Here is a 12366-nt window from a genome sequence, read left to right on the forward strand (position 1 = left end):
TTTTTCGAAATATTGCTGCATGAATGTTAGATTACTCTGAGAGTGTTATTGTTACTCTGTGGATTTAATCAGAACAGAAGGTAAAATTATTTTTTCTGGTAGGTTTGTGTACAGGAGGGGATGTCAGTCATTCCCAAACTCAAAGCTTAGTTTTCATAGATTTGATAAAAGTGCAACGTGTGTAAGAGGTTCTCTGTGTGTGTCTGAGGTCCGTGCTCTGGGTGGTGTTCCGGCGCTGGTGCAGCTTTTCTCCAGTGACAATTTAGAGGTGCAGCGCTACGCTACAGCGGCTACACGTAATCTCATATATGAGAATGCTGACAACAAGGCTGCCTTGATAGAGGCAGGAGGACTGATGGCTCTGGTCAACGTCCTGAGCCAACACGACGAGGAGCTGTGGAAGACCATTACAGGTAGGAATGTAATGTCACAATATCGGAAGAAGCTTGTTATGTGAGCAAATATGCACAATGTATAAGTCTGTGTTAAAAAAAGAAATGTATGTGTGTGTGTGTGTCACTAGTCATTCCGGTCTTTTCTGTGTTAGGTGTCCTTTGGAATCTGTCCTCCAGAGACAACCTGAAAGACAGGCTGGCTGTTGAAGCGCTGCCACTTCTAACTGAGAAAATTCTGGTTCCACTTTGCAAGAGCATCCCTCTGAACCCGTCTGAGAAAGAGATCTTCAACAATACCACTGGCTGCCTCAGGTGAGAACCGGACCAAGACCCCTGGTTAAACTGGAGCCACATGACAGACAAACAAAGTGACTGACAGGAAGCTGGTGATGTTGCAGGTCCATCCAGACAGCAGGAGTCTGAAACACACAGTCTGCAGTCCAGTGTCAAAAACAACACAGCTGATATTAGCACATATTAATTCCAGAGCAAAACCTCCCCTTTTTAATCTCCTAAGTGATCAAAAAAAGTGTTGAGTGAAAATCTGAACCAGGATAAAATGAAGCTGTACAACAGATTAAGCAAATTAACAATACAAAATAATCCACTACTTTATTATCTCTCTGTTAGCTACCTTTGAGCTTTTTTGCTAAATCTTTTGTCTTTTGGACTTTAAACTGCATATCTAAACCATGAGATCATCTGGGGCCCAGCAGCCAGCAGGGCGAGTGTCTAATTCCAACTACTGTAGAAATCCTAAATAATTGTACTGTGTGTGTGTGTGTGTTTTTTTGTCACACTCACTATTTTTAGAGTTGATGGCTTTTTTTAGCTGTTGTGTTAAATAAGAAAAGGAGTAGAAATACCTAAACTGCTCTTATGTAAGTTATTTTTTTCTACTTCTTCATTTACTTCTGCACACTCCCTCAAACATGAAATAAGTCCTTGTTTGCTAATACCACTGGAAATTTTCACTAGAAATGTTGTTGCTCTGGAAACAATAAACCCCAGAGATTTGTTGAGGGTTTTTTTCTTTTTTTTTACTGGAACAAAATCATGTTAAAAACATTTTTATTCAAATTTCAGTTAGTCAATCACATTTGTCACAGCTCAGAGGTTGACAAGTAAAACATCGTCAACATAATTCAAGCAAAAATTACAATTTAAAAGAAACTCTCCAGTGTTCTTTTTATTATTTCTCTAACAATCTAAGTCATTCGTTATGGTCTGATTCAGATGTGATTAACGCCAACAAAGCGCCAGGCCTCTTAGTAATCACTTAAATTCTTGAAATTAACCAAAGGTATGTATGTATTATGGGCTGAATAATTACATCTCATTTGTGGGGCCACGATTGAATTTAAACAATTATCCAGAATGATTAGTGCATTTTAACCCAAAGGTACAGAAGGGATCCTTGTGATCCACTACTATCTGGTGTTCAAGGTAGAATGACAAATGAAGACATTAAAGCTGCAGTATGTAACTTTCATGATTTTTTTTTTCTTTTTTACATATTTGTTGAAACTGTTACTATGGTGTGAGAGTTTGATATGAGACAGATAATCTGTGAAAACATTGAGCTTCTCTGCCGGCTCCCAGTGCCAACTAGAAACATCAGAGACAGGAGGCGGGCCTTAGCGCTGCCAATCACAACTTGTGTAGCTCTGAACATTCTCTCTCTGTCTCCTCCTTGCTTTCTGCTGTGCTGCAGCTAGCATAGCATGTTGTGAATGCTAAGTCTAGGTAGCATCACCAAAGATGTTGGATAAACAGTTTTCCTGTGACTGTAAGTTGTTCCTCCTCCTCCTGCACATTCAGCAGAATTTGGCGGTTTTTATAATTATTTAGTAACTAACCGTACAAATGCACATAATTCATCACCTTGTCACATTCTTGCCGCCTGTGGATACAAAAAGCAGGTCATGGAAGAGGACTAGTTGAAGCTAAATGTCAATATTATCGTCTGAGCGCACTTCTGCATAAAACCCTCCCACTAACGTCTGACCAATCACACTGGCCTCTCAGAGCTCTGTACCAGAGGGAACAGTACCTCAGCCAGCCTGCAGCCTGTTTCTTATATCTGCTGCAAATCAATAACCTGATGGAATCTGCTGGGCTTCCTTAGACATCTTTTTTTTTTTTTTACTAATTAGAATAACTAATTGCGTACACTTTACTTTTTGATAACTAAGATCAATTAGAATGTATGGATGTGATTGAATTATAATGATTGTTTTTGTAAAGAGAGGGGTTTTGTTGTGAATTGGCGTCATATAAATAAACTGAATGGAATTACATTTAATATTTGTGGTATTCCCAAAGTGATCAATATTCATTTTACAAAGCTTGCACACGGTGAAGCTCCTGTCAGGCTCGTTCTTCCCAGGTATCGATAAAAACCAAAATGAGTTCAAATATTTGCAGTTTGAATCTCTCTTTGATTTTTGTAATTTCCTCTGATGTACGTCACCACAATCTGATGTCACTGCGCATTTTAAATCGAGAATAGATAATCTTATATGAAGTGATTTTTTTGGCCCACCTCTAGTGATTAGACATACCTTACTGCTAAAACTGGTTGAATTTTATAATAACCAGATCAAAGTCACCTCTGCAGTGGCACATCTCCTGCCGGGTATAAATGTGCCTGTTTGTGTGTTTACCTCGTGTCTGTATGTTTAGGAACTTGAGCTCAGTAAATGAGAGAACGAGACGGAAGATGAGAAGCATGCAGGGTCTGGTGGACTCTCTAGTGTGCTACATTCAGCTGGAGGAAAGAGGAGATGATAAGGTAACCCTGATCTCACCAACACGCTGTAAATAATGCAGTAGTACACACACAAAGAGGTCTGATTTCAGAACCATCGGACATCGTTACTGCAGACTGCCTAAAATACCAACAGTTCTGAGCAGATAAAAACCCAACAGACATAGAATGATGTCTGTTGATCTCATTATTTGAGATTCTACTGGTTTTCACTAACCCAGTGGTAGTAATTCTATGTGCTGCTGCCAGTCCTGGCCAGGTTTTTCTTGCCTAAGAGATTTTTCATCTTAATGGGATATTTCTGGCTAATAATAATAATACTATGGTTTATTAGAACTGGGCCACAGACCAGTGAACATAGCTGGGTAAATTATTTATTACAATGTTGGTCGGTTACCATGGAACCAGGATGCATGGCTCCTAACTCCACAAATTTTGCATTAAGGAAATGGAATAAAACAATGGAAGACATGTTAATATAACATACATTTAAAGGAAAATATTTATGAACCCTTGACAATTTATGTCTGTTTTTATCATGTGACTTCTAATTCATGGAAAGTATGTCCTCTTTAAGCATAGGGGGCGCTGCGCTCTCTGTGTCAAAGGTCAGAATCTTATAAACATCTTTTCACCTGCATTTCACTGAGAGCGACTGGTTTGATGGGTTTTTCAAAATATCACAACAGAAAACATTTGATTGTATTGCACTTTTTTACACTCGTTTCCCTTTGCAGGGCATACATTCTCCAGGCTGTGTGTTTGGGCTCAGCTCCCTCATGACTTTCCCATCTCATTACATTGAATGGGGAATGCACTAGTCCTTGTATGTTAAGGCTGACCATGACTTTTAATTGGTTCTGTGATGTTTGTAGGTGTTTTTTAACTGTTAAACCTAACCCTTGGCTCATTGGTTTTGCTCTAAATTGTGGGAAATTCGGTGCAACGACAATCCTGTCTCAGGTCATTTTGTCACTGCTAACATTTCACAAACTGTTCGAATGACTCTTCGTCCCCGTGGAGTATTTCATTACATTTGTATCTGGCAAAAATGGTGTTCATCTTTGGCATGAGAAAGTATTCAAATCTTTAAGACACATATTTAGCTTCTGTTTGCTGCAGCGAGGTCCTTCTCACCCACAAAAGCTAAACATTAGCTTTTTTACTTCCACTCTTGTTTCACTCAAGCTCAATATATGAGGCACTGCAGGTTCAACTTAGTGACACGAAAATCACATCATAAACACACACCTCCAAGTTATTTTTTTATTGATTTTTTGGTTACAATTATAGCAAGCACAAAATGACAATAAGCACAGAGAGCAGCCAATGTAAAGCAGCGTTTTTGAACCCTGATCCTACCCTGCATGTTTTAGATGTTTCCCTGCTTCAAGCACACATGATTTCAGTTTATTATAATTGTCAGGCTTTTGCTGAACTGCAGTCACCTGAAACAGGCTCTCAAATCAGGAAACATCTGAAAAATGCAGTGCAGTGTCTCTCACGGACCAGGGCTGGGAAACACTGATATAGAGCAACGCAACTCTTATCTGAAAGTGATTCAGAACAAATGGGGAAAAAAATAGAGACTCACACATGATAATAATAACCCACCTTTGATGTTGTTCTGCTCTGGAGGGTGAATGACAAAGATCTTGACAAAGAAAGTGTTGATATTTTTGCTTGTTTTTTGGGCTTTTTTTTATCGCAACATATTAGAGTTGAGTGGCAGTTATGCTTTGCAACTTTAAAGTTGATGTAGTGTTTTAAAAGCTGTGTTGAGCATTTATTTCCTTAGAGTCAATAAAAAATGTTGCTTTGCTTTCATTGAATCAGTGAATTTGACAATTAATGAAATATTTGTCTTGGTCTCTCAGTGCACGTCTCACTGAAGACTTGCTTTTCTAATGGATCTCATCTGACGTAAAGGGGCCAGAAAAGGGAGTAAAGACATGCAGCAAAGGAACCGGGGACGGGAGTTGAACTCAGGGCGACAGTCTCAGGGTTCTAGCCTCTGTCTATAGCCACTGCATCATGTGACGCCCCGTACTAAGTGTTTATTGTTGGTAAATTAGAAATTATGTGTTGTGTTTTTACTTCGCAGTGAGCCTGATGTAATTTCTGGAGTTTTTTCTATTTTCTCATCCTTTTCAGAAACTAGTGGCTCCTGTTTATGGAAAAGCTCTCTGTTATTCCAACACAACTCATGTCTGTGGTGTTTTACTTTCCTCATTTCTAGATGTGGTTCCAGATATCAGCTGAAACATCTGATGTCACTTTAAATATCAACCACTGTGTCACTTAGTGCTTGTTTGTTGCTCTAGAGCCTCTACTTAAAGATCCTTTAGTCTCAAAAAGCCATGTGCTCCACAGCTTCAAATAAAAAGAAGTTGTACATAAAATAATTCTGCTTTGAAATCAAAGCATTATGTGAACCATTACTATAAATTAAAAAAACAGTGGTCTAGTCTGAAGTTGAATCTTGTTTCCTTCCTGTTTAGGGTTTGGAAAACTCCTTGTGTGTGATGAGGAATCTGTCGTACCAGCTGTATGTGGAGCTTCCTCCGTCAGTCTGCCTCCACCTGGAGGGTCCATCCAGAGCTTCAGCCTCCAGAACTGATGAGATGATTGGCTGCTTCACTGTGCAGAGCAAAAAGAACAGTGAGGTGAGGTCTTTGTCACCGGATGCTAACGCTTCTAAGATTTTTACAGAATGGCATTTCTTGGCCACTCGGGGTGTGAGGACCAGGGCAGAGTGGTTCCAACTGGCAATCATGTGCTCTGTGGATGAAGATTGTCCAGAGGGACTTAATGAAACTTTCTTTACAGCTTCAACACAGGAATCTTCCAAAACTGTCACACCCCAAGGACTCTGAGTGGCTGTGGCACCCGAAGGGCGTGGCCCTCTACAAGCAGGTCCTTCAGAACAGTGAAAGCAGCCCAGCTGCCGTGGAAGCTGCTGTAGGAGCCCTGCAGAACATCACATCTGGAGAAGGACGGGTAGGCTCACAATGACAAACAACAATTCTGTTCACTTTATGGCTATAGTGCCAATTCACAGCAAATGTTGACTGAAGGAGCTTTAGAAAAAAATTCCATTTCAATTCAATCACACACAGATTCTGATTGATGCTGGTTATCAAACAGCACATTTGGCTCAGCTAATTATTTAATTAGTTTTCTAACAAGTCGTTGGTTGCTATTCCATTAGCTATAAAATTGTGCAAAATGGCATCACAAATATTCAGTAAATTCTCTTAATTGAAACAGCAACTTTGAAAGAAATGCAAAAGAATGAGGTGGTATTTCAGCCATATCCAAAAAAAATGTATTTTACAAAAATCTATTGACAACGCTTTGTTTGCATTACATGAGTCACATGATCAACAGCCGGATGTTACTGGTAAAAATGACGAAGAAGACGACAGGAAGTAGTATGAGGATGATTTATTGTTTTTGTTTTTTCAGACAATGTTCAGCTGGATCCACCAGAACTCTCACAGCATCACAATTCTTAAAAAGTTGTTATTCCAACATGTTGAATCCATAAAATCACTGACTACATTTTGCCAAAATGCCACATATGTAGCTGCTCCCAAGTAGGCGGGGCTTGTCACGCCAACATCTGGAAATTATTACTGAATTATGAATATATCTCATGTAACAGTTTACATCTGTTGTTGCCATGATTTATAATATCTTATTACGGGAAAAAGTTCAGTCATGTGGTTTTAATTAAATTTCTTACTTAGTGGAAACTCCACAGTTGTGAAATTGTGTTTTTTTGAGTTCAGCTGAATATAGACAAGATTTACACATTTGTAATGGAAACACTTTCAGCATTTGCTCCTCCTGGACGCAGCGGCAGCAGACAAGTCGTTGACTTTACAGCAGTTCCTCACATCAAGTGTCCAAATTAAGAACATATGAACATTTATATGTTCATATGCACTTAAATATTTACTTCTTGAACTGGTTTGATTCTTTTCATATAAAATGTCTTTGGAGGAGAAATGAAGCGTAAATGGAGCAGGTTGGAGGAATGAAGTGTTGTGTGTGTGTGTGTTGTCAGTGGCCAGCGGTGCTGAGCGGCGTGGTGAGTGAGCAGGAGAGGATGGTCCCCATGCTGCTGGATCTGCTGGACAGCAGCAGTGAGATGCTCCTCAGGCCGCTGACCGGCCTCCTCAGGAACCTGGCCAGGCACGCTGCAGACAAAGGCCACATGGGTGAGGAGAAATGAAACTCCATCAAAAAAATGCATCTTTATGTTGCTTATCATTTCTTGAAATAAACATAAAACTCTTTGACTGGCTCTTCTGTTGGCAGCTAAGATCATGGTGAGCGCTCTGGTGTCCAGGCTGCCTGCTGATGGCCTGGAGAAGACCCCGTCCAGTGAGGTGGTGGTCAACATGTGCGGGGCCCTGAACCACCTGGTCACCTGCAGTTCTTTAGCTGCCCGAGATATCGCCTACTTCAACGGTCTTCCTAAGCTGATGGGCATAAAAACGTCGCATGATAACAGGTAGAGCTGACAGCTGCTGCAGATCAAGGTCAAAGGTCAGCTGTAGTTAATTCCTCCAATTCTAATAGAGTCTTTCCTCATCGGCTGCGTCTGTTTCCTGTTTATAAACTGCTGCTCCTCGTACGGCCACTGACCCCACAGAGAGATCCTGTCATTTGTAAATGTTTACTGGTGACGGTCAGCTCTGTGTGTCCCCCTCCTCACTGCCTCACTCTGACCCGCCTGCCGTCTCTGTTTAGCTCCGGGAGTCTCCGGGCTGCCAGGGCCGCCTCCACCGTGCTCTGCAACATGTTCCAGTACAACAAGCTGCACAGAGATTACAAACTGGTGAGTCCAACATCAGCCCTGTTTGGTAGCAGAGTGTTGACTCTCAGTGATTGCAGAGCTCAGTTGTGAAAATGACTCCAGTTTTTCCTGTTTCAGTTATAAACAAAAGCAGCAGGAGTTTAATCTGGTCTACTAAAAGAGTTACTGTCTTGATGGTTTGGGTGGAGTGGCAGCCACAGATTTTACACCCCGTCATTAAGACACTCATTGGAGGTAGAAAGCACCAATAAAAGTTTCAGTTTTAAGCTGCAACAGTCCATCAGGTTTAGTTAGTTCACTGCTTTGTATTCCTGACTCACTACAATATAAATTGGTTTTGTGTTTTTCAGTTTTATCATAATTTTTTCTTAACTTTTTTATAGTGTATTTCTGATCTACAACTGATGTAATCTTATCAATTTATCAGTTTTATTTGTATATTAACTTTTTTTCAGACTGAAGTGAAACAGATTTTGGGAAAAATGTTTCAGTGTCTTTTTATGTCAGTGTTTGGTTTAAATTGTAACTATGAAGGTATATGGATGGTATATAATCCTATGCTTTTTATTCTTTTCTGATGGAATGGTTTGGGTGGGAATTAATTGAATTTAGTCAGTAAAGCACTTTGTTATCAGGCAGATGAGTTTGTGTTTCTCTGGTTTGACAGTTTTCCTCTGCTGTTGCATTGTTGGAGCTGAACTTCAGAACAAACTGAGCTGATGTGTGCGTGTATGTGTGTTTGTGTGTGTGTGTGTGGGCGTTGGCCAGTTGCTTCCACCAGATGGTTTTCTGCTTCATGACGGCTCATATCGGTTTCTCTTTTTTTCTGCTTGACCTCAGCCTCCCATTGGTCCATCTTTTTCCTCCCTTCTCTTGTCATGAAGGATTCTGGACACTGCAATGCACTAGCAAACATTTCTGTGGATTATTTGGTTACTAAATGGTTACCTTTGTTCTGGCAAACGTCTGATTGGACCAAGTTGGAGATCAGGATTGAGCCATCTCAGCTGAAAATAGGTCTTTCCCCGTTTTTTTTTTTTTTTTTCTAAAATCAGGAAATTTATGAACAAAATACAAATATCCTTTACAATCATCCCTAATTTCAACATTCCTGTTACAACGTCCCAGCAGTATTTGTGTGCTTTGGACTCAGCAGGAGTAGAGAATCCGTCTCAGGGTCTGTCTGTTTGTTTCTGAGTTGGCGTTGGCAGTCAGTAAGCTCTGATTTTCTCCTGTATAATCAGCCCACCAACAAACTAACACACAATCCCTCCAAACTGAACTTTACACAGCAAACAAAACCTACATGAGCCGAGCCGAATGCTCCCTCATGTGGCTTCTGACTCACATAAACAAAACCATTTACAGATATAAAAAAAGAGCTGGATGTAAAATGACTCTATTCCAACCATGATGTGGGATCTGCTGGATGACTGGTGGATTTTCTGGATGGTGTTTTTTTAGTTTTATCTTCTTTCATTGGTGTTGTTGTAAGAGCCTGAGTCTTCAGCAAATATTTGGTAACAGTAATCTCTGCAACATTTAGGAGGAACTCTGTGGCTCCATCAAATTTATTATTTTAAGCATTTGCTTTGTTTCTTTGTGTTCGACAGAGAGGATTTACCCGACAGAACTTCGTCGATGCCAGCTTCTAGTCTCTGCTTCCTCCCAGTGTGAATTCTGCAGTGAAGAGAAGGAGGCGAACGGACCGACCAGAACCAAACACAGGAGCTGTTATTCCTCTGTTTGGAACCGTTTGACTGATTTATGCCTGTATTGTGTTTTTGACAGTCATGTGAAGCTGGTTTATTTTAGACTGATTCTGACATGACATGGTTTATCCCTGACAGAATAGATTCAGACTTAATGTTGTTGGAACATACAGACTGCAGCGATCTGGTAGTGTGTATCAAGTTGCCCTTTTAACTGTTGCACACACACTATAATCCTAATTCTGATTCATCTCATTTCTGAAATGTTTCTTATTGTTGGGTCGACTGAAAGCTTTACACATCGTCACACTTCTCTTTGGAAGCTGAAGTTCTGCTCAAGCTCCCATCAGAGAAGAAGAAACCTGCTAGATGCAGTAGTTTTTAAAAGGTTTATCAAGACTATTTATGAATATTTTACCCCTTTTTTGAGGAGTGCATTTTTGTCTTTTTTGAAGTAAGATAAAGAAGATCTGCAGCTGAATTTGGCATGTACATGGTAGACATATTTAAATTGGATATTTAACATGGAATTGCTCCAGAACTCTGATGACTTGTATGTGTTAAACACTTTATTTAGTGTCTCTCAGTCCATCCTGCACATTCTGTTTTTACCGGTTTGGGTAAAAACACTCACCAATACACACACACACACACACACACATGCTGTTTTTCTACAAAGCAGCTCATGTAGTAATTCTAATATCAGAATGCAGTTGTGAGTTATAGACACAAATGTTCTTATGTAAAAGAAAATGTGCTTAAAATGTAAAATGCAGTAGTTATGTGATTCCAAAAGAAAACTATGTAAAACTTCATACTTGCACTGTTTCCTCATATCAGTGTGGAAAACTGAGGTAAGAACCAGTGAGGTTCCTCCCTTTGGGTTCCCGTCTCAAAATGAATACCGCCGAGCCCTCAGACCGTCGTGTCCTCCTCAGTTTCACCTCTGAGGGTCACGGTTTCATTTAGTTTGGGATTTTAGCTCCTGATGTCAATAACGGTTAGATAATATAAATGAATAACGTTTCTAATGAAACATATTGAAGTTAACAGTCCTGGCTGAACCATTGCTTCTCAAAGCTTTTAATAACAAGATGAAGTTCCACCAGGTTGACAGAAATTCTTAAACACAACAAGACTTGGACTATTTTCTGTTTTTGTGTGTTTTGTCATTACAAACTTAAACTACATGATTGGTTCATGGAGTCAGTGTATTTATGGATTCTGTTTTTCCTCAGAAGTGGAAGTTTTGAAGTTTTACAGTTGAAAAGTGCATTAACAGAATAGAGGTTTCTAATTCTGACCTCACGATCCAACATGGCTGCCTTGTATAAAACCTACTAATATCTGCAGCAAAAAGAAATGTTTACTTGTGTTATGATGCCCCCTTTTGTGAATATGTTGCTAAGGTTTGAAAGTACAAATCACATAGAAATGCTAGCTACTAATAAAACTGTTACTCAGCATTTTTAGAAAACTTGTTCCCCAGAAAGCCCTGGGCTTGTTGCTGATAAGGAAGTCTACAAAGTAACAATAACTGGTTTTCCATTTGGGTTTTGGACTCTGTGACGGTTGGTGTTTGTTAGCCCTACATTAGAGTTCACATGTTTGCATTTACTACACTTCCTCTGAGTCATGTAGTATTGCCCTGTGGGCTTAGATTACAGGGACAACTGATCAGTTCTGATCAATAGTTGCATTACAGACACAAATATTCCAGTAAAAACTCCTACTCCAGAGTAAGAACTAAAAAGTCAATCAACAAGCAGAAAAAAACAGCTGCAGGCTCTGATTTGAGACTGATAGTAAAACAAGTTTCACTTTTAAGTATTCAGTGTTTTTAGGTAGTTCTGTCTAACATTAAATGTGTTGAGCCCTCCAACTTCTATGTAACTTTGTCACAATTCAAACTTTTTGTGTTATCACTAATACATCAAAGAAACGTGTGAATATGTCGCTACCTGTACTATGAGTGAGTTGTTCGTTTTTAATACGACTCTCTCTGTGCTGAATAAACAAGCTGAAAAGTAGAATAACACAAAGTGCCTTTAAATAGTTGAAATATTAATCCTGTTTGACATCAACTCACCTGATATGATTGTAGCTGTTTTCTGTTTCCTGTTCAGGACGTCAGCTCTTCCTGTTAAACTGGTTTGATCATGTAGCAATTTCCAATGTAATGAAGTTTAGAAACAGTAATAAAAAAAAATTACATTTAATCTACATTTGAAATAATTAGAATAATAATTTTAATAAAGGTTGAGGAATTGTTTATGGGCTTTTTACTGTTTTTACCTGTGTTGTTTGAATAGAGGTGGCTTATTAATTTATCTGAGTTTTATTTTTGTTTGAAACCCATTTGATCTGCTTACCCTGAAACCTCTCCACATGCAAATTTTTGTTTTCAGTACCAGAAACTCACAGTAATGATGTTTTTTGTGAATATTAGGAAGAAAAAAAACGACAAGAATTTCCTTAAAATGGCAGAAACTTGTTCTTCTTTTCAAAAACAGACCAACGCTCTTCCAAGATAACATAAAAGGGAATCAAATGGAAATAGAGGAACAGAGGCTTTATGAGAAGTTTTTAAATCTTAATGCAGCCCTTAGTTGAATTCCTTTCCACTCTCATCATAGCATCATACTCCTGTTGTCCAGGAGG

The 12366-nt window shown here is 39.3% G+C and overlaps 1 protein-coding gene across 1 annotated transcript in view; it reads left to right on the forward strand.

The window, feature by feature from the left end:
* pkp3b (plakophilin 3b) overlaps positions 1 to 11978 on the forward strand; it is a 29269-nt gene extending 17291 nt beyond the window's left edge. Inside the window, exons 5-13 of the mRNA XM_044143089.1 lie at positions 209 to 413; positions 548 to 707; positions 3081 to 3189; positions 5667 to 5831; positions 5995 to 6165; positions 7238 to 7391; positions 7492 to 7687; positions 7927 to 8014; positions 9607 to 11978. Coding sequence (XP_043999024.1) covers positions 209 to 413; positions 548 to 707; positions 3081 to 3189; positions 5667 to 5831; positions 5995 to 6165; positions 7238 to 7391; positions 7492 to 7687; positions 7927 to 8014; positions 9607 to 9648 — 1290 coding nt within the window. The 3' untranslated portion in view covers positions 9649 to 11978. The remainder of the gene's footprint in view (positions 1 to 208; positions 414 to 547; positions 708 to 3080; positions 3190 to 5666; positions 5832 to 5994; positions 6166 to 7237; positions 7392 to 7491; positions 7688 to 7926; positions 8015 to 9606) is intronic.
* Positions 11979 to 12366: the final 388 nt, after the last annotated feature.

Source organism: Gambusia affinis, linkage group LG02, assembly GCF_019740435.1.
Source record: "Gambusia affinis linkage group LG02, SWU_Gaff_1.0, whole genome shotgun sequence".
Taxonomy (NCBI): domain Eukaryota; kingdom Metazoa; phylum Chordata; class Actinopteri; order Cyprinodontiformes; family Poeciliidae; genus Gambusia; species Gambusia affinis.